We start from the raw sequence: 22660 nt of genomic DNA on the forward strand, positions 1-22660 counted from the left end.
TGCTTCAGGCCAGGGCTTTAACCCGCTGCGCCATTATGAACATGATATACTCTTCTATTTGTTTAACTTCTTTAATATCTCTCAGCAATATAATTTTCAGTGTAGGGGGTCTTACACATTTAGAGATAAACCATAAAGGTTTATTCCTAAATACTTTTGATGCTATTGCAAATGAAATTTTTAAAATTTCATTTTCCGAATGTTCTTCCCAAAAACTTAAAGACAGTTCTTTGTGTGAGACTGTCCTATAATTTACAGGAGTATAGCACTCCTGCATCCTTCTCACTAAATAACAATAGTGGAATCTAGGAAGAGTGAGAGCAGAAATGCGCTACACATTTCCGAGTGCTCCTGATGGCGGCTGTGTAGACTGATGAGAACTCTGCTGAGCATCACCAGGATACGGAAATGGCTTTTTGGCAGTGGAGGGCCACGCTCTCCTAGAACCTGAAGAAACACTGAGATTTTCTACCATATAAGCGGTACATTATAGTTCTGTGTTGCAAGATTTGGGCAGGGCATTATATAACTTTACATACAGCCCAACCACCTCTAGAGACCCTTCCTTATTATTTATTTAGCACTATTTCAAAATAGATGAAAATATCCATTTATGGATAGCATTGTATGAAATAATAGCAAGAAGGAGTCCTGGTGATAAGATTTTTGGGAGCAATATTTTTTATTAAACTACTCCTTTGAAGTCAACATAAAACAATCAGAGTTGTAAGATGTGAAATATTATCTTTATTTTCCCATTTAGCACATATTTTTGTCCTTCCCAAAGAGTTAGATGCTGGGACCAACCTTGTGGTATAGCAGGTAGCTGCCGCCTGTAACACCTGCATCCCATATAGGATCTGGTTCAAGACTCAGCTGTTCCATTTCCCATCCAGCTCCCTGCTTAAGTACCTGGTAAAGCAGCAGAAGATGGCCCAAGTGCTTGAGCCCCTGTACCCATGTGGGAGATCCAGAAGAAGCTCCTGGCTCCTGGCTTCGGCTTGGCCTAGCCCTGTCCATTGCAGACATTTGAGGCATGAACCGGCAGATGGAAGATATCAGTCTGTCTGTCTCTTACTATTTCTGTGTAATTCTGACTTTCAAATAAATAAATCAGTCTTTAAAGATGGCTTTTTACAGGTCATTAGCAGGTAGCTGGATGAGAAGTGGAGCAGGTAGAACTTGAAAGGTGCCCATATGGGATGCCAGTGTCTCAGGTGGCAGCTTTACGCACTATGTCACAACATGAGCCCCAGCATTTACCTTCTGATTAGGTTTTTATATCAGTTCTTGCTCTTGCATACTTTGGAAATTTTTTATATTCATACATTATTTGACTCTAAGCTTTAATAATTTTTATTTGTTTTATTTGAAAGGCAGAAAGATAAAAAGAGACAGAAATCTCCCATTCACTGGTTTACTCCCCAAATGCCCCCAGCAAATTATACTGGGCCATTCCAAGGCCAGGAGCCAGAACTTAATCCGGTCCTCTTTTTTTTTTTTTTGACTGGCAAAGTTAGACAGTGAGAGAGAGACAGACAGAGAGAAAGGTCTTCCTTCCATTGGTTTACCCCCCATCAAATGGCCACTATGGCTAGCTCGCTATGCCGATCCAAAGCCAGGAGCCAGGTGCTTCCTCCTGTTCTCCCATGTGGGTGCAGGGCCCAAGCACTTGGGCCATCCTCCACTGCCCTCCTGGGCCACAGCAGAGAGCTGGCCTGGAAGAGGGGCAACCGGGACAGAATCCGCCTCCCTGACCAGGACTAGAACCCAGGGTGCTGGCACCGCAGGCAGAGGATTAGCCTAGTGAGCTGCTGCGCCGGCCTCAATCCAGTCCTCTTACATGAGTAGCAGGGACCCCAATACTAGAGCTATCACCTGCTGTCTCCTAGGGTGCACATTGGCAGGAAGCTGGAATTGGGAGTACAGCACTCCTGCCATGGGCTGTGGACCATCCCACACATTGTCTTAACCACTATGCTAGATGTCGTCAATATTTTGATAAATGATGCATGGCTGATGACTGTCCTGTTTGTTCTCTTTCCTTAAGGCTCTAATTAGTTGCTCCTAATGGTTTGTGTATGGAACGTAGCAAAGTGTTCATTGTAGTCACTATACTAAGAGTTCTGCATCTTGACCATTTCTTTATTTTGAAGGCACAACAGCAACGCCATGAAAGAGACTTGGCCCTTTTGAAACTGAAGGCTGAACAAGAGGCTCTGGAGTGTCAGAGACAATTAGAAGAAACCCGAAACAAAGCAGCTCAGGTATTGGTATTGGCTTTTTAAGCCTTAATTTATATCTTAGAAATCACTTCAGCATTGTTGTCATTATATAGGAGTGAGAAAGAAAAGATGTATGTAATATTTCAGTACTTTATATGGGATAACTTCATGTCATTTGATTCTTGTAGCAACCTTGCGAAATAGCCAAAAATTATATCCAATTTAGAGATGTGGTAACTGAGGTACATAATGGTGACCTGTCCATAGACCCATCACCGCCTGAACGGTGTAGTTAAGACTCAAACCATGAAATCCAGATTGTAGTCAATTATTCCAAGCACAGTCAAGGCATTTGATCCATGAAACAAATTTATAAACTTGGAGAGGAGACTGAAACATGAGTTGTTTTTTAATCCTCCTTTTATTTATAGGTCCATGCAGAATCACTACAGCAGGTGGTTAAGTCACAGCGTGAAGTAACGGAAGTCCTGCAGGAAGCAACGTGTAAAATAGCAGCTCAGCAGACAGAGACGGCTCGCCTCACCACGGATGCGGCGCGCCAGATCTGTGAGGTAAGAACCACTGAGCACCCAGCTTGCTTTAGCTCTTTTTAGGCAGTCTAAGTACCTTTGTTATGACCAGAAATGGGTCTGACATCTAGCTAATGCCTGCTTTAAATGAGTCACAAATTTAGTGGGGGCTCATCTCCTGGTGAAGAAGAGGCACCAGTATGGGGCTGTGTTGTGTATGTCCGTGTTAGAGAGGGGGAAGATGGAGAAGAGCTCTAGCTGTCTGCCCTCTGGTGAGCTCTGTAGAAAAGAGCGGACTGGACCGATGCACTGGTTAGAAACAATGACATACATACGTTTTTAAGCATATGGTATATATTGTCCTGTAGGATCAGCACTATAATTAAGAAACAGAATTTTCTGCCACTCCAAAAAGTTCCCTGTATGCCTCTTTGTTGTCGGTCCCTAATGTCATCCCAGAGAGACACCAATAAGCTTTGTGTGGAAATGCTTCATTTTGTCCCAGAATGGTATTAGTGTCTTGTCTTCTGCACCTAGGGTAAAGTCACAAATAGTTTTGTTGTTGTCTCTATACAGGATCTCATAGACACAGTTTTACTTTATTTTAGCAATTAAATTTTAACACAGAAGTTAGGACCGTTTGTGGAATGACTCAGTTTTTAAAAATCCATGAATCTGCTGTATGTTTGGTACTGTGGGGTACCCACATATGCTTGTACAAATAAGTATAAAAATTGAGTCTTCCTCAAGGAAAATCTAAATGTAGTAAATAACATTAACAGAGTTCAAAAACACTTTTAAGTCTTCAGTAGAAGGAGAAGCTTAGAAGCAGCTATTGAATACATAGCAGATGAATAATACATAAAGAAAGTGCAGTAGTGGTTAAGAGTAGGGAAAATGTACTTCATGCCGTATATTAGAAAATATTTAGAAAGAAAGTAATAATTTAATTGATTCTTGAAGATTTAATTTTTGGTTTATTACTTCTCATTGTAAATTGAAGATTTTCTGTCTGATTCTTAGATTATTATAACTTGGTAATGATGTACTACAACTTTTAATTTTTATGAGATGAGGCTGAGATTTAAAAAGGCTAAGTGACTTGTGCATAATATTTCATCTGTTAGTGGCAGATTTCCTTGCTCTCGGTCTAGTGCTCGTTCTAAGACACTGTGCTCCTCCCCTTCAGTACTTCTGTGACATTACCGTTTTATACCTACTTTTGCCTTTGTTACGTGTGTTCACATTTAGATGGCAGAGTTGACTCGAACCCATATCTCAGATGCCATCACTGGTCCAGGAGCTCCCCTTGCGACACTGTATGATCACCAGCGGCAGCACCTTCCAGAATTCATGAAACATCTGAGGACCAGCGCTGAAACAGATAGGTTAGTATTCACGCATTCAGCTAATACGTGATAAGTATCCGTTATCTCCTGGGCACTATTCTGGGCACCTGGAGTGCAGTTCCAGGCATACAGTCCGGTGGAGGAGAGAAACCTTAGACAGATATTCGGTCTAGTGAATGAGCACAGGAAAACAGATAAGTGTTCGGAAAGAAAGGAACATGTCTCAGGTACGTAGTACAGGAATTTCAATATCCTGGGAGTGCAAGGAAGTAGTAGAAAGAAGGGACATGTAATATTTAGGAAAAGAAAAGTAAACTCGTGAGACTGGAGGCAGCAAGCAAAGAGGAGAATGGGGTGAGATGGTGTGAGACCCTGGTGGGGCCTCACAGACTTTAGCATTTTGGAGTTTGTTATGGCAACAGTGAAAAGTCATTAAAGAGTTTTTTAGGCAGGGCTGGGAGACATGATCATGTGTGTGTGTGTTTTTAAGTACTTTTTTTTTTTGACAGGCAGAGTGGACAGTGAGAGAGAGAGACAGAGAGAAAGGTCTTCCTTTGCCGTTGGTTCACCCTCCAATGGCCGCCGCAGCCGGCGCGCTGTGGCTGGTACACCGCACTGATCCAAAGGCAGGAGCCAGGTGCTTCTCCTGGTCTCCCATGGGGTGCAGGGCCCAAGCACTTGGGCCATCCTCCACTGCACTCCCTGGCCACAGCAGAGAGCTGGCCTGGAAGAGGGGCAACCAGGACAGAATCCGGCGCCCCGACTGGGACTAGAACCCGGTGTGCTGGCGCCGCAAGGCGGAGGATTAGCCTAGTGAGCCGCAGCGCTGGCCCTTTAATTACTTTTTAACTATCTCATTAATAGATATGAAGTCTATTCATATTCATTGATACTAGGAGTAATTTTGTATTTATTTCCCTTAATAAAGGGGAAGATATTAATTAATGTGTTACATTTTCTTTTCTGTTCAACGCCTTTCTTTCTCAAATACTTTTTAATAGTTATTTCTTAATTTCCATTCATTCCAGGACTTTAATTCATATTACTGTGAGGGAATATTTAAAATCTTTAACTTGTTGAAGACTTTGAATGTTTACTCAGTTTTCATGTTCTTTGTAGGGTCAGTCCGTCTGTTTCACTCTCCCAGAGTAGAGAAGGCACCCTTGACTCAAGGCATCAGAAGTATTCCCCTTCATACGATAGTTACTCTGAGTCGTCACGATACAAGAATCATGATCGAAGGTGAAGATGGTTTGATTTTTTTTTTATCAATAAGGTTTAGGAAACTCTGAAAAATGTTTGAATATTGCTTTTCTTTGAAGTTTTATTTTTGTTTCTTTAAATAGAGCCGCACCTGCCCTTCAACGTACTGTCTTCCCACATTTAGTCAGTTTCTAAAATAGTTGATTCTTGCTAAACTACTAATCCTTAAGTGCCTAGTTGTATAAGCACTGTGCAAGTTGTTTTTCCTACATTTAGTCTCTTGACAGCAGCTTTCTAAGGAAGATAATATTATCTTCACAGATTTGGGAACTGAGGCCCATAGAGATCTTAAGAAACTCACACGAAGGTCACAGAATAGATAGTGTCAAGCCAGTGAGTTGAACATTGATTTATCTGGCTCTAACATCTGTGATTATTGCATATTTCCTAGTTAGCATTCATATTTCTTGACATTATCATATATACATTTTATAATATTATTGTTTGTAGTTTTTTTTTCCTAAGATTTATTTCATTTTATTTGAAAGAGTTACAGAGAGAGGTAGAGACAGAGAGAAAGGTCTTCCATCCACTGATTCACTCCCCAGATGGCCGAAACGGCTGGAGCTGCCCCAATCCAGAGCCAGGAGCTTCTTCCGAGTCTTCCAGATGGGTGCAGGGGCCCATGGACCTGGGCCATCTTCTGTTGCCATCCCAGGCCATAACAGAGAGCTGGATTGGAAGAGGAGAAGCCGGGACTAGAACTGGTGCCCATATGGGACGCTGGCGCTTCAGGCCAGGGCTTTAACCCACTGAGCCATAGCGCCGGCCCCTTGTAGTTTTCTATTATGGCTCTGCCCTCGGCTTTTAAAATCTACTTCATAACATTCTTAAAGGCAGGATACCAACATAATCAAGTATGATAAACACCTTAATTTAGAAACGTAAATCATGTGACTAAAAAGTATAAAAGTAAATGTGGGATAAATACCAGCAGTTATCGAGTACCTATTATGTGTCCAGAACTGTGTGACTTTAATTTATTGACACTTACCTTCACTAAGCTGCATTCATTTCTAGATTACTGCAATCGGTTCTTTTCTTAAATGTTTGTTTATTTATTTATTTGAAAGGTAGAGTAATGCACACAAACAGAGAAAAAAATTTTTCCATCTGCTGATTCACTTCCCAGCCCACAGCAGCCAGAACTGGGCCAGGCTGAAGGCAGGAGCCTGGAGCTCCATCTGGGTCTCCTTCCCTTGCAGGTGGCAGGCACTCAAGTACTTGAGCCGTCATCTGTCTCCCCGGGGTGCGTTAGCAGGGAGCTGGATCGGAAGCCTGGAGTAGCCGGGACCTGAGCCAGACACTCCAGTGTGGGATGCAGGCATCTGAAGCAGTAACTTAACCTGCTGCACCGCAGTGCCTGCCCCTGCAGTGGACTCTGAATTCTCTGATCTTTCCTCACTCTATTCATTCACCGCATGGTAACCTGAATGGTTTTTCTGAAATTTGCAGCCAATTTGGTTATTCATCTGTTTGACACCTTCAGTATTCTCACAGAACATTCCAGGTAAAATCCAAATCATTTAGTGTGGCATAAAAGTCCCTTTATAATTGAACATTTGGTCCATCTCCAGCCTTGTCTCTTGACCTTTCTTTTATTATAATCCACTCTCTATAACTGCTTGGAAATATCTAAAAGAACCATGCTCTCTGTTTCCCCTGTCTTTATGTACAATGCCCCTTCTCTCCACACCCTCCACCCTCCTTTTCCTGTAGCCTACTTTTATTTGCTCATCAAGAATCTGTGATGTCCCTGCTTTAGATATCCCTTCTGTGTTCTTCCATGGCACTCTGGATAAAATGATTACAGTCTTGTTCACCTTCCATATTTTTATTCCCTTATTTATCAGTTATGTAAGCTAGAAGCTCTTTTAAAGAGAAGATTCATTTTATTTATATTGAAGGGTACAGTTACAGAGAGAGAGGGATAGAGAGAGATATATAGACAGAGAGAAAGAGAGAGGGTATTCCATCCACTGATCTATTCCCCAAATGCCCATAACAGCCAGGGTTGGGCAAGGCTGAAGCCAGGAGCCAATAGCTTGTTCTGGGTGTCCCATGTAGGTACAGGGGCCCAATCTTCTGCTGATTTCCCAGGTGCATTAGCAGGGAGCTGGATTGGAAATGAAGCAGCCAGGACTCAAACTGGCACACATATGGGATGCCAGTGTTGTAGGTTGCAGCCCAACTGGTTACGCCCCAACAGTGGCCCCATTAGAAGCTCTTTGAAGGTTTAATTTTTATCACCTTCAAAAGAAATCCGCATCCATTAGTAGTTATTTTCTGTGTTCCCATTCTGGCAACCGTTAATCTCCTGTCACTTTCTATATGAATTGCCTATTTGGCATCATATATATGATCCTTTTGTGACTGGCTTCTTTGACTTAGCATGATCTATGTGTAGCTTGTATCACTACTTAATTTATATGCCAAATAGTATTCTGTTACGCAGTAGGCCACATTTCACTTATCCATTCATTAGCTGATGGGTGTTGACTGTTGTGAATGATACTGTCAGCATTCATGTACAAGCTTTTGTGTGGACATATTTTTATTTCTCTTGAATATATACTTAGAAGTGGAACTGCTGGGTCACATGGTAACTCTTTATTTGCCTTTTTGAAGAATTTAACTTGTTCAAGAGTTGCAGTTTTCCAAAGCAGCTTCACGATTTTAGATTCCCGTAAGAAGTTTAAGATTTTCTATATCCTCACCAATACTTGTTAGCGTCTTTTTGATGATGGCTGTTCTGGAGAGGGGGGCATGTGTAGTTACACCCCCAAACATAGCAAAGTTCTTAGCATACAAGAGGCAGTAGTATACTACGTGTTCATTGAGTAAATCATTGGCATATAGCTACTGAGTGACAGAATTGGGATTCAATCTGATAGGTACCTTTGTGACTTCAAGCCCTTACTGTTTGCTGTATTATATCTTCTATAGCTTTATATAAGAAAAAATGGATTAAGCCAGACAGCTGCATTATATTCTGATAAATACAGCATGAACACAGGGACAGGAATGACCAACATTCCTTGACATGTAACGTTGCCCAAGGGAATATGTAGCATTAAAGAGAAAGGAACCAAAACAAACCCTAGTGAGCACCATCACTTTAAGGGAAGTCAGAGCAACTAAAACCAAGCGCAGGGAGAGCTTGTTCGGGAGGGAGGTGGGCAGAGAAGGGGTGAGAGTAGAATTGTGCGCCGTAATAAAGAGGGATCATTTCTTCACCATTACATGTGAAGTCATTCAGGCTTTCAGAGAAAATGTGACTCATACAAAATCTTCAACTTCCTTTCATCCAGATTACCCTAACGTTAACATTTCACTACATTTTCTCATTTTCTTTAGTAAATAGAGGTTTTTTTTTTTTTTTAAAGATTTATTTGTTTGAAAGGGAGAGTGACAGAGAAAGAGGGAGAGAGCGATACCTTCTATCTGCTCCACTCCCCAAATCCCTGCAACAGCTAGGGCCGGGCCATGTTGAAGCCAGAAGCCCAGAACTGCTTCTCAGTCTCCCACATGAGCACCTAACGATCGTGTGCTGCCTTCCCACGTGCATCACTGAGTGAAGTGAAGCCAGCACTCCTGTGTGGGAGAAGGGCGTCCCAAAGGATGGCTCAACCTGTGCTGCCGCAGTGCCAGCCCGAGCAGAGCTCTTACAGGAGGTGGAGGCCAGCATCTTTCAGTGTGTCAGAGAGAGAGAAATTGTCTGTTAGATTTGGCAATCTAGATAGTTGGTCAGGAACAGGGCTAGTAGAGCAGCTGGGGATGCAAGCAGGTTGTGGTAAATTATGATGTTCATGAAAAGAAGGAAATGGGCAGACTGAGTCGAAGCCCCTTTTCCCAGAACTTTAACTTTCAAAATAAAAGGAGAAAGAGAAGGGTAGTTTAAGAATGGCGGATGATTGCTGTTATGTTTATTTCAGGATAAAGCTTTCCTCTCTCCTATTCATCTTTTTCAGAATAGTTTATTCTCAGACTGCGGTCTACTTAACTTTTTATATTTTATATTACATTTTTCTTCATTTCATATCTTGATTAGAATATATAGTCCTTTGGCCAGTGAAGTTTACTTTGAAGTTGTGATTCTTATTTTATTGCCTTTTAATTTTTTCTGTAATGTCCATGAACAGAAGCAGTAGTGGTAGCAGCCGTCAAGAAAGTCCGTCTTGCAAGGAAACTGAGAAGAAACTTCCAGGTGAAAAGCTGGAGAGTCTGGCGGAAGAGCAGGTTCCGACTGCTGTGGATGACTCTCTGCGGAGCGATAGTGTCCCTTCGCTTCCTGATGAGAAAGGTAACCCTGCTCGCACATGTGTGCGTGATCATTTGTTTGGCAGCTACAGGAAAGGTGGTCCTTACCATAGAGTTGCAGATGGTTTGACTGAATTGTGTTCTGGTGTTGTCTGGAAAGTAAAGTTAAAAAAGACACGCTTGGGTATTTGGCTGGGAATATTTCTAGGCAGTGTGGAAGGTGTGTCCTGATTTCTCACTGCTTATAATAAAAGGAAGGTATTGTTAAGCAAAAAGGAACCATTCTTAGCCTATCCATATTGTAAAGAATGAAAAAACGTGTTCTAGAGAGAACACCAAGGGTGTGGATGGCCATTCACTCTATGAAGAGATTACCTATGGGTTTGATCAGTCATCTCTGCAGAGGCCAGGAATAAAGATGACGTTGTTCCCCAAAGACACTGCCAGTTTGAACTAAGGAAGACAGGTCCCTCAGAGGACTGGGATCCTGTAGGACAGGAAAGCAGAATTTTCCATCTGTGAACATACTTTACCCTTCAAGAAAAAGGAAGAGTGACTCCTGGGGCAGATCGGAGATGACAAAGGCCGCTGCTGTCTCCACAGGCCCAGAGCACGCAAGCCCAGGTGGCAGTGGTATCTTCTCTGTTTCAGCAGCCGGGGTCACTTCATCTTTAGGGGCCCGTCTGCCCTGCCCGTGGCCTTAAGGATTGAGGCCACCACCAAAGTGGGCTTACAAGATGGGGCTGCCAGGGAGGGCACTGTGGCGTGGTGGGTGGGGCTGCCACCTGTGGTATCCCATATGGGCGCCGGTTCAGGTCCTGGCTGCTCCACTTCTGGTCCAGCTCTCTGCTATGGCTTGAAAAAGCAGTAGAAGATGGCCTGAGTCCTTGGACCCCTGTACCCACATGGGAGACCCTGAGGGGGCTCCTGGCTCCTGGCTTCTGATCTGCTCAGCTCTGGTCATTGCAGCCATTTGGGGAGTGAACCCGCAAATGGAAGACCTCTCTCTCTCTCTCTGTCTCTGTCTGTCTCTCTTTCTCTCTCTGCCTCTGCCCCTCTGTAACTCTGCCTTTCAAATAAATAAATAAATCTTAAAAAAAAAAAAAAAGAGATGGGGTTGCCACTGTGATTGGCCCAGAGGGCAGAGCATCAAGCCCAAGATGATTTGGCTCATGGAATTTACCCTGCGAGGGTTTATACTTGCTTGGGACAGATTACCTCTTTGTTCTTCACAGTTTCTCCCCTTTGGGTGGGAATGTCTGCTCCAAGCCTGTCCCAGTATTGTTTTTGTTTTTGTTTTTGTTTTTGTTTTTGTTTTTGTTTTTGTTTTTGACAGGCAGAGTGGACAGTGAGAGAGAGAGAGACAGAGAAAAAGGTCTTCCTTTACTGTTTGTTCACCCTCCAATGGCTGCTGCGGCCGGCACGCTGTGGCCGGCGCACTATGGCCGGCGCACTGCGCTGATCCGGAGCCAGGTGCTTCTCCTGGTCTCCCATGCGGGTGCAGGGCCCAAGCACTTGGGCCATCCTCCACTGCCTTCCCGGACCACAGCAGAGAGCTGGCCTGGAAGAGGGGCAACCAGGACAGAATCCGGCGCCCCAGCTGGGACTAGAACCTGGGGTGCCGGCGCCGCAGGCGGAGGATTAGCCTAGTGAGCCACAGCATTGGCCCCCAGTATTGTATTTTAAAAGCACATAACTTGTCTGATTTTTGGATTCATAGCTGGACAGGAATGTTGCCTCAGGATGGAAACATGACTTGAGTTTGACCCATTTCAGAAATGGATGAGGACTTAGGAGATTTGGACCTGGAGTTGATGTCAGAACTTAGGTCAGCTTCCACCTTCTTCAGTGTCATTATACCATACAATTATAATACAGCTAGATTCATGTGTTACAGGCTGCATTCCCTCCAAAGATCCTCCAACATCTCGGTTGATACTTGTGTGAGCTTGTTTAATTTACATGTTAAAATTTACTTTTTGTGATACACAGTCCCAGGATGCACAGCATCATACAAAGCATACAAAATCATATATAACAGTTCATTCACTTTGAATGTCCCTGTTGGTAGTCAGCTACTCCCTCTTCCCCCAGATACCTGCAATCATTAATCTGTTTTCTATCTAAGAGTTTTTCTTTTTCAGAATGTTATAACAATGAAATAATACAATATAGCCTTTTGTAGCTTGTTCTTCACTTAGTAAAGTACATTAAAAATTCATATATGTTGGAAGAATCAATAGCTTGTTGCTTTTAATAACTGAATAGCAGTTAGTTGTATGGCTGTAACTACACATTTCATAAAGGACATTGTAGTTTCTTCCACTTCATAGCAGTTATGTATAATGATACTATGAACATTAGTATATAGGTTTTTGTGTAGACATAAGTTTTCATATCACTTGATAAATACTTCAGCATGTGGTTGCCACTTATGTGGTAAGTCTTACACTACACAGTGAAAGTGTCATCCACCACACCATTGTTCTCATTGGCAATGAGTATAAATTCCTATTGCTCTGTACTCTTGCCACCGATTTTTTATTTTCAGGTTTTTGGATTTTATATATTCTAAAAAGCATATAGTGGTATCTCATGTATTTAATTATTTATTTAAGATTTTACTTATTTGAGGGGCAGAGTTACGGACAGAGAGAGTTCACTCCCCAAATGGCCACAATGGCCGGAGCTGGGCTGATCTGAAGCCAGGAGACTTCTTCCGGGTCTCCCATGTGAGTGCAGGAACCCAAACACTTGGGCTGTGTTCCACTGCTTTCTTAGGCCGTACGCAGAGAGCTGGATTGGAAGAGGAGCAGCTGGAACACCAACCAGTGCTTGTAGTGCAGGCAGAGGCTTAGCCTACTACCCCACAGCGCTAGCCCTTGGAACTCGTTTTTCAAATTGAGCTGTTCACCTTTCTCTGTCTCTCCCTCTCTCTGTCTGTAACTCTACCTGTCAGATAAATCTTTAAGATTGAATTGATCAAAATCATGCCTATTAATCGCTACTGATCAGTTGTATGAATTTATATCTGATCATCACATAAAGAGGCAAAAGGCTAATTGAATAACTGTTGAGAACAATTACAATGATAAAATCTAGTTTCTCCACGTTCTTTTTTAGATTCAACTTCTATTGCAACAGAATATTCCTTCAAATTTGATGAATCCATGACAGAAGATGAAATAGAAGAAAAATCATTTCGATCTTTACTCCCTTCTGAGAGTCATCGCAGATTTAACATGGAAAAGAAAAGAGGCCATCATGATGACTCTGATGAAGAAGCGTCCCCAGAAAAGCCCTCGCTGTCTTCTGCCAAGGTTTGTTTAGTTTATCTAAGGAGGTGAACGGTTGTGGATGAGGCAGGAGGAGGGTATGTTTAAACTTGAACTTAACTGTCAACTTACCACAGTTAATTCCCCAGAATACCAATTTTTATGTTTTTCCTGTAAAATCTTATTTCCCTTTCCTTTCAAAGTGGATTACAAATATATTCCTGGAGTGATACGTGAAGGCTTTGTTGTTCTTAGCTATTCTGTATCTGTAGCTTTCTCTCTTGCTTCAATCTTTTTTATATTTTTTCCATCAAAAAATTTATACGTAGAGTGGGCATTTGCTGTAGCAGTTACGATGCTGCTTGGGACACCCACTTGCCTGGATTCGAGTCCCAGTTCCACTGTTTGATTCCGGCTTCCTGCAAGGCACACCTAGGGAACAGCAGGTAATGGCTCATGGAGTTGGGTCTCTGCCACCCGTGTGAGAGACCCGGATTGAGTTCCTGGTTACTGGCTTTGGCCTGGCCCAGCCTCAACTGTTGGAAACATTGGGAGAGTGAACCTGTGCTAGGGAGCATTCTCTCTCTGCTTTTCACATAAATAAAAAACTAAATTACATTCATTCTTCTTATCAAATCTTGAACTTTTTTTTTTTTTTTTTTTAAGATTTGTTTATTTGAAAGGCAGAGTGAGAGGGGGTTGGAAAAAGAGATCTTCTGTCCATTGGTTCACTCCCCAAGTAGCTGTAGCAGCCATGTCTGGGCCCAGTTGAAGCCAGGAGCCTAGAACTCCATTCATTTGGGTGTCCCCTGTGAGTGGCGGGGACCCAAGCACTGAGCCATCTTCTGCTGCTTTCCTAGGCATGTTAGCAGGGAGCTGGATTGGAAGTGGAGCAGCCAGGACGTGAACTTATGCCCATTTGGGATGCTGGCACTGCAGGTGGCAGCTTAACCCGCTGAGTCACAATGCCAGACCCAAATCATGTACCTTTTAGATAACAGGAGCAAATTATTAACTCACTGTTTTGTTGTTGTTGGTTTTTTTTTTTTTTTTTTGGAAGACAGTTACAGAGAGAGGTAGAGACAGAGAGAGAGGTCTTTTTTCTGATGGTTCACTCCCAGATGGCCACAACAGCCAGAGGTGTGCTGATCCTAAGCCAGGACCCTCTTCTGGGTCTCCCATGTGGGTACAGGGGCCCAAGGACTTGAGCCATCTTCTACTGCTTTCCCAGGCCACAACAGAGAGCTGGATTGGAAGAGGAGTAGCCAGGACTAGAACTGGTGCCCATAGGGGATGCTGGCACTGCAGGCCAGGGCTTTAACCAGCTGCGCCACAGCACCGGCCCCTGTTACCCCACTTTGTTCGCTAGAACAGTACCTGTGCTACAATGGCTGTTTATTAAAATTTTATTGGCTGAATAAATTAACAGGTAAATTTTAAGTCCTCTTACATGCCTTTTTAAAGAGTGTTCTTTTCGGACCAGCAATGTGGCATAGCGGGCTAAGCTGCTGCCTGTAATGCCAGCATCCCATATAGCCGCCTGTCTAGTCCTGACTGCTTTACTTCTGACCCAGCTTCCTGCTGATGGCCAGGGGATGCAGCAGAAGATGGCCCAAGTGCTTGGGGCCTGCACCCCTGTGGAAGACCTGGAAGAAGCTCCTGGCTCCTGGCTTCAGCCTGGCCCAGCCCTTGTCTTTGCTGCCATTTGGGGAGTGAACCAATGAATGGGAGATCTCTCTGTCTCTCTCTCTCTCTCTCTGTCTGTCTCTGTCTCTCTGTCTCTCCCCCTCCCCTTCTCTGTAGAAATAAATCTTTAAAATAAATCTTTTAAAAAATGTTCCTTTACATTATTGGTGATCTTGAGAGAGAGATTTTACTTTTGTGAATGAATACCTCTTTTAATGAAAGTATGTCCAAAAGATTTAAAAGACATCAACTTGAGGTAAAGTGTCTGCTTTAGGAGCTGAGCATGCCATTCTCAGGAGGACAAGACAGCTTTTCCAAGTTTACCATGGAGATGGTTCGGCAGTACATGAAAGAGGAGGAGATGCGGGCAGCTCACCAGTCCTCACTTCTGCGGCTCCGAGAGAAGGCCCTGAAGGAGAAAACCAAGGCTGAGTTAGCCTGGCTGGAGCATCAGAAAAAGTGAGCCCTGCACGAGCTTCCTTTCCACTGTTGTGTTTCTTCTTCCATGAAAAGAAAATGCTTTGCAGATATTTTTGTTTCATTTGCTTTGATCAAGCATTCTAAGATCTCCCTAACACTCATGGAACATGCTCCTTTCATTTCTTCCATAGCTCAGCTGACTCCTCTTATGTTGTCATTTTACACTTAATTCCTCTAAAATGTCACCTTTCCAAGTCTTTCTATCTTTAAAGCACACAGTTTTGGGCTTTATGTATGTAATCAGTAAAATACTTGCTGGGATATGAGTTGCTGCATGAAGTAACTCTTCTCCACCTTGGGAAATGTTAAGTGGATTTATAGATTTTTTTAGTACTCAAGAATTCTGAGAATTTGATGTCCTCTTTGTCTCTCTGAAACGATCATCTGCAGACATCTGCGAGACAAGGGAGAGGATGATAAAATGCCCCCGCTCCGGAAGAGGCAGCGCGGCTTGCTCCTCAGGTTGCAGCAGGAAAAGGTGTGTGGAAGAAGCGGCCTCTCAGACTCCTCGTGCTACCTTGCCTTGTGGATGCGTTACTCTGCCAGATCCTTTTTCTTGTTATCACCTTGAATGGGATTTAAGTTCTACTGAACCACTGTTTATGCCTATATTAATATAATCAGAGGGATTGTGTGGTAGTGTTTCTCCTAAATCAGGATTGCATGTTACTGCTAACACAGTCAAGCTTTCTGCCTTCATGTTATACATAGAAAGTACTCTCTTGAAATGTGCATTTAAAAAATTGAGATATGTGAAAAAGAGTCCTTTTGGATTAATTTTTTAGTCATTTTTCCAAAACTTTTTTTGATATATTAATTACAATTTTGCAAATTCTTAGTAGACTTAGAAAGACTTCACTTTCGAGCCTGGCAAGGCTGCTGGTGGTGCAGTGGTTAGGAGCTCAGGCTCTGGAGTTGGATCACCTAGTCTCACGTCCCAGCTCTCCTAGTTACAGGTTCAGAACCTTGGACGCGTTTCTTCATTTTCTCTGTGTCTGGAAACCAAGGATGATAATAATAATAATAATGTACTTTATTAGGGTTGTTGGTATGAATAAGTTAATATATAAAATAAATTTAGGGCAGACCTTGGCATAATGGTATGCATTCTATAAATGTTAGTTACTACTATTTAAAGATGTATTTATTTGAAAGAGTAATGGTGTCAGGGGGAGACACAGATGTTTCATCCACTGGTTTACTCACCAAATGGCCACACTGGCTGGGAGTAGGCCAGGCTGAAGCTAGAAGCCCAGAACTCTGGCCAGATCAAGTCTCCCACATGGGTGGCAGGGACCCAAGTACCCAGGATGTCATCCATTGCTTTCCCAGGCACATTAGCAAGGGAACTGATAGGAAATGGAGCAGCTGGGACTCTAACCGGCCCTTTGGTATGGGATGCTGGTTCATGAACAACAGCTTAACCTACTGTACCACACACCAAGCACGCCCCAGTTACTACTGTTTAAACCCCAATCTAGTCTTTTGCAACTGTGTAATCATAGTCAGGTTGAAGTAACTCTCAGACTTCATTTCCTCATCTGTAGGAGTAGGATAATACTTCATATGGTGTTGTGAGGATTAAATAAGGTTGCACTTACTAAGCATGTTTCAGTGTGCCTGGTAGATTCTAGATTTCTTTTCCCTTATTGATGAGGTATTGTCAGGGTCTAGCTACTGTGTTAGATGATTTAGGAACTTAATTATTTGAGTCATTAAAGTCATTAAATTATTGCTTATAGTTTAAAATCATCATAGGAAACATCACTGATATAAATCTATTTAATTTTTTTATTTTTAAAATATTTATTTTATGGCCAGCACCGCAGCTCAATAGGCTAATCCTCCGCCTGTGGTGCCGGCACACCGGGTTCTAGTCCCGGTCGGGGCGCCGGATTCTGTCCCGGTGGCCCCTCTTCCAGGCCAGCTCTCTCCTGTGGCCCGGGAGTGCAGTGGAGGATGGCCCAAGTGCTTGGGCCCTGCACCCCATGGGAGACCAGGAGAAGCACCTGGCTCCTGCCTTCGGATCAGCGCAGTGCGCCAGCTGCGGCGGCCATTGGATGGTGAACCAACGGCAAAGGAAGACCTTTCTCTCTGTCTGTCTCTCTCTCACTGTCCACTCTGCCTGTCAAAAAATATATATATATATTTATTTTATTTATTTGAATGGCAGAGTTTCCGAGAGAGAAAGAGATCTTCCTTTTACTGATTCACTCCCCAAATGGCTGCAATGGCCAGGGGTGGGCCTGGCCAAAGCCAGGAGCTAGGAGTTTCCTCCTGGTCTTCCACATGGGTGCAGGAGCCCAAGTACTTGAGCCATCCTCCACTGCTTTCCCAGGTACATTATAGGAGCCGAATGGGAAGTGGAGTAGCCAGGGCTCAAACTATGGATGCGAATGTCACAGGCTGTCGCTTAACCCATTATGCCACAATGCTGGCCCTTCAGTGATGATATGAATTTGAAAAAAATGAAAATTCTGAACTCTATTATCCCCAAATAGTCTTTTCAATTAAATAGTGTTTTTCAATTAAAAATGGTTTTAAAATAATATTTTCTTAGTTTAAATAAGGAAATAACTTTCTACACTATTATAATAGCTTTTTGTTTATGAAAAAGAATAAAAACTGGGTTTATACATGTTTTCTCCCATTCTATGGATGTTCTTTTCACTTTCTAGACAGCATCCTTTATAGCATAAACTTTTGTTTATTTGAAAGGCAAAGTTAGAGAGACAGAGGGGGAGAGAGAGAGATCTTCATCTGTTGGTTTACTCCCCAGATGGTTGCAGTGGCTGGGGCTGGGCCAAGCTGCAGCCAGGAGCCAGGAGCTTCATCCGTGTTTCTCACGTGGGTGCAGGAGCCCAAGGACTTGGGCCATCTTCTGCTGCTTTCCCAGGCCATTAGCAGGGAGCTGAATCTGAAGTGGAGCAGCTGGGGCTTGACTGGCGCTCATATGGGATGCCAGCGTCACAGGTGGCAGCTTAACCCATTATACCGCAACGCCATCCCCAGCACAGACTTCTTAATTTTAATATATATAGTGTTTTGTTTCATGTGTGTTAATAGCACATTTTCTCAGTTTTTGTTAGTTTGAAAATAGATTTCTCCATTCTGAAGGATATTTTAGATAGTTATAAAATTACTTCTTTTAGCACTTTTAAATCTGTCTTTTCCATTATTTACTACTTTGCTTTGTTTTTGTGGAAAGGTCAGTTGTCTTGCTGTTATTCTTTCGAAGGCTCCTTTTAAGATTTCTCAGAAATTGTCTTTGATTTTTCAGTAGTTCACTATAATGTGTCTAGGTGTGGTATCTTGTATTAATCTATTCAGGGTTTGTTTAATTTCTTGAATCTGTAGGTTGCTTTATGTAGTTAGGTGTTTAAAAATTACTTCTTCATGTGTTGCTTCTGTACCATTCTTTCCTTACTTTTCTTCAGGGACTTCAGTGAAATATACAAAAAGGGTTTTCCAAAGCCCATGGAAAACATGAATCATGAAAAGCCTGTACGTGAATTTTAAGTCTTTTTGTGCCATAAATAAACATCTCTTAATTCCATTGTCCCACAAACTTTTTGACCATCTACTTCATCTGTCTTCTACTCAGTTTTGTTTTTCTTTCATTGTGTAAGAAAATCAAACAGGAAACACTGTGCTTCAACTTAGAAAATTTTTGTTGCCTTAGTTTTTGTTGGCCTATCTTTGAATTTATTAGTGTGCCTTCTGCTTTGTCTACTGTACTGTTAAATCCATACAGTAGATTATTTTTTTAAATGCTCATTTATTTTATTTATTTGAAAGGCAGAAAGACAAGATCTCGTATCTGCTGGTTCACCCCCAAATGCCCACCACAGCCAGAGGGCTGGGCCAGGCTGAGCCAGGAGCCTGAAACTCAACCAGGTCTCTCATGTGACTGTCAGGGAGCCAGCTACTTGATCTGATACCTGCTGCCTCCCAGGGTGTGCATTAGCAGGATGCAGGAGTCAGGAGCAGAGCCAGGCCCTAAACCCAGGCACTTCCACAGAGGATGCTGGTATTCACAGTGGCGTCTTCCCTGCTGTGCCAAACACCAGCGCCCAGTGAGTTCTTCATGCGAGTGTTTTAAAATCCCATTGGGCCCATTTTGTTGGTTTTGGTAGATTTTAGTTCTTTCTGGAATTTTCTGCCTTGTCGGTTTTTCTTTTTAACACGTTGATAGAATTTTTAACTTCCTTGCCTGGTAACTCCAGTATTTGGCCACTTGCAGGTCTGTTACCCTGTTATCTGTTTGGTTATTATCATGTATTCCTTTCGTTGCATGCCTGGTAATTGTTTTTTATTGAATTCTAGGCACTGTATATAGATAACTTCTCCTCCTAGAGAGGACTTAATCTTTCTTCTGCTGTGCAGTTGGTGTGGTCATCTGTTCATGCAATCCATTCAAGGTTGGTTAGGGTTGGGCTCAGAGTTGGCAAGCCTCAGTCTGCTTCTGCTGTGCATTGTGGACCTCCAGGGATTTCATGTGAAACCCATATAAGCCTTTTTGTATTCGTTACAAGAGACTGGGGATTTCTGCTTTACTTTTGAGAGATATCTTGCTTAGCTCCAAAGCCATCTGCCCTGCTTCAGAACGGTAAAAAATGCTGAGGAAAGTGTGAGTTTCAGGCCTCTAAACATCTCTGGTTTTATCATTCCAGTGCTGATGGTAGTGTTCACTGGTGTAATCACTTCCAGAGCAGTTGATTAAACTGAGAATGTAGGAGGCTGGTGCTGTGTTGTAGTAGGCTGAGCCTCCACCTGCGGCGCCTCATCCCTTACGGGCGCCAGTTCTAGTCCCGGCTGCTCCTCTTCCGATCCAGCTCTCTGCAATGGCCTGGGAGAGCAGTAGAGGATGGCCCAGGTGTTTGGGCCCCCTGCTCCTATTTGGGAGACCTGGAAGAAGCTCCCGGGTTTGGATCGGCCCAGCTTGGCTGTTGCAGCCATTTGGGGAGAGAACCAGCATATGGAAGACCTTTCTCTCTGTTTCTCCCTCTCTCCGTATGTAATTCTACCTTTCAAATAAATAAAATCCTTAAAAAAAATTAAGGATGTATACAAAATACTTCAAAATTTCATGGAAACTGAAATTAAAAGATACGTTTTGGTACAAAAATATTTTGAAATCTGTGCATATTAGGAGTCTTAAGAAATTTTATAGAAAATGTCATTGTGAAAACCTATGCATGAATTTCAAAGTTTTGCATCAAAATAATCTTAAGAAGAATTTTTTCTTTTAAGTAATTCATGTAGGAGGAGGACTCTGCAATGTAAATTTAGAGGTTTTTTCTTTTCAAGATTTATTTATTTACTTAAAGGCAGAGTTGCAGAGAGAGAGTCTTCCACCCACTGCTTCACTCCCTAAATGGCCACAGCTGCTGCAGCTGGCCCAGTTCATTGCCAGGAGCCAGGAGCCAGGAGCCTCCTCCAGGTCTCCCATGCGGGTGCAGTCCCCAAGGACTTGGGCCATCTTCTCCCGCTTTCCCAGGCCATAGCAGAGAGCTGGATCAAAAGTGGAGCAGCTGGGTCTTGAACTGGTGCCCATATGGGATGCCGGCACTGCAGGCGGCAGCTGTAGTGTTCAGTGTTTCTGGCAGCACTGTTAAGTAGAAACAATCCTTTTTTGAATGTAGTTTTCAGGAGGCAGTGCTATGGCGTAGTCGGATAAGCTGATGCCTACAATGTTGGCATCCCACTTAGGCAATGAATCAAGACCTGGCTGCTCCACTTTGGTTCCAGCTCCCCGCTATGTACCTGTGAAAGCATCAGAAGATAGCCCAAGTGTTTGAGCCCCTGCACCCATGTGGGAGACCCAGAAAAGGCTCCTGGCTCCTGGCTCCTGGCCCTGGCTGTTGTGGTCATTTGGGGAATGAACTAGCAAACAAAAGATTTTGTGTGTATGTGTGTCTCCCCTTCTTGCTGTAACTTTGCCTTTCAAATAAATAAAAATAAAGCAGTTTTAAAAATTGTTTTAAGGACCATAAAATGATTCCTCATGTTTGACCTGTTTATCCTACTTTTAAGAATCTCTCCTAAAGAAGTAATTCATAGTATGAAACGATTATAGACAATAAATCATGATTTTGAATAGTGAATAAGTTCCAAGAATTTGATAATAGACTAGTGGTTATATATATTAATTATTTTATTTGACAGGCAACTGTTAATCGGTAGTAAGACCAAGTGGCTGGACTGGAAAATGTGAACCATGTTAAGTTCAAAAAGAGATAGGAAATTATTGGTCTGTTATAATTTTAATTATTTAAGGGTTCATATTAAATTATTTTAGAGTGATGGAGTTATGTATAACTAAATCCCTTCCTCTCTACTTTAGACATTTTTGGTGTTGCTACTTTTATCTTGAAACACTGTGTATTTACTTCTGATATATATATGTGATGATTGAATTTTGTTTTTAAAAATCTACACTTGACTGTTCCAAATCTCAGGTTCTCTCTTAACTTTTTAAAACTTAGGCAGAAATAAAACGTCTTCAAGAAGCCAATAAGGCAGCTCGGAAGGAAAGACAGCTGATTCTTAAACAGCAGGAGGAGATAGAAAGGATCCGACAGACCACTATCAAACTGCAGGAGAGGCTGAAGTCTGCAGGGGAGAATACACTGGTGAGTGTTCTGTCTCATGTTGCTTGTTGATACCTTACCATATATGCCTGCTGTTCCAGAATGTTGGGTGTGTTCATTCAAGCCATATGATACAAGAATGAGCTAGCGCAAAGGTCTATGTATGTGCCATCATGTAGAAATGAGAGCTTTTATTTTTTCCCATGGAATATTCAGTTTTTGAAAGGGGCACATGATTGTTCTATTAGCCTTAACTGTTTTACTTATGGGGTGGGAGTTTGGTCTGGCTGTTAGGATGCTGGCTGGGATGCCTGCATCCGGGTCCTGACTCCAGACCCCCATTCCAGCTTTCTGCTACTGCAGGCTCTGGGAAGCAGAAGGCGATGGCTCAAGTAGCTGAGTTCCAGCTCCTGACTCCGTTCTTGCTTAGCTCCAGCCAGTAGTTGCAAGTGTTTGGGGAGTGAACCAGTGGATGGAAGCACTCTACTTGTGCTCTCATCAAAAAAATAAATAAATAAATAAATAAATAAATAAATAAATAAATAAATAAATTGGGACAGAGAGCTTTGCTGTTATCAGTTTAAATTTATTCTTCTGAATTAGTAGGAGAGACAGTTGTGCTGTTTATTTGATACTTACTTCAGCTATCTAATTTTAATATGATACAAGATTCAAAGGAGATGATCAGACAAAAAATTTGGACCAGTTCTAAGGACTATAATATGGTAGTGTACTACTTGTTGGAAAACCTAGATATCCTCCCAAATTCTTTCTACGAAGCCAATATCACCTTAATTCCTAAGCCCGGAAAAGACACAACAGAGAAAGAAAACTACAGACCTATCTCCCTGATGAACATAGATGCAAAAATACTCAACAAAATTCTGGCAAACCGAATCCAACTGCACATCAGAAAGATCATTCACCCGGACCAAGTGGGATTTATCCCTGGTATGCAGGGATGGTTCAGTATTCGAAAGTCAATCAATGTAATACATC

At 42.5% G+C, this 22660-nt stretch overlaps 1 protein-coding gene across 5 annotated transcripts in view; it reads left to right on the forward strand.

Moving 5' to 3' along the window:
* CEP350 (centrosomal protein 350) overlaps positions 1–22660 on the forward strand; it is a 158947-nt gene that overhangs the window by 80388 nt on the left and 55899 nt on the right. For all 5 annotated transcript variants that reach the window (XM_008263851.4, XM_051858261.2, XM_008263850.4 and 2 more), the window contains 9 exons: positions 2157–2267; positions 2657–2797; positions 4007–4143; positions 5224–5346; positions 9510–9670; positions 12751–12947; positions 14863–15047; positions 15459–15546; positions 21557–21703. In XM_008263851.4, coding sequence (XP_008262073.3) covers positions 2157–2267; positions 2657–2797; positions 4007–4143; positions 5224–5346; positions 9510–9670; positions 12751–12947; positions 14863–15047; positions 15459–15546; positions 21557–21703 — 1290 coding nt within the window. The remainder of the gene's footprint in view (positions 1–2156; positions 2268–2656; positions 2798–4006; positions 4144–5223; positions 5347–9509; positions 9671–12750; positions 12948–14862; positions 15048–15458; positions 15547–21556; positions 21704–22660) is intronic.

This window comes from Oryctolagus cuniculus, chromosome 7 (genome assembly GCF_964237555.1).
Source record: "Oryctolagus cuniculus chromosome 7, mOryCun1.1, whole genome shotgun sequence".
In the NCBI taxonomy this organism is placed as follows: Eukaryota; Metazoa; Chordata; class Mammalia; order Lagomorpha; family Leporidae; genus Oryctolagus; species Oryctolagus cuniculus.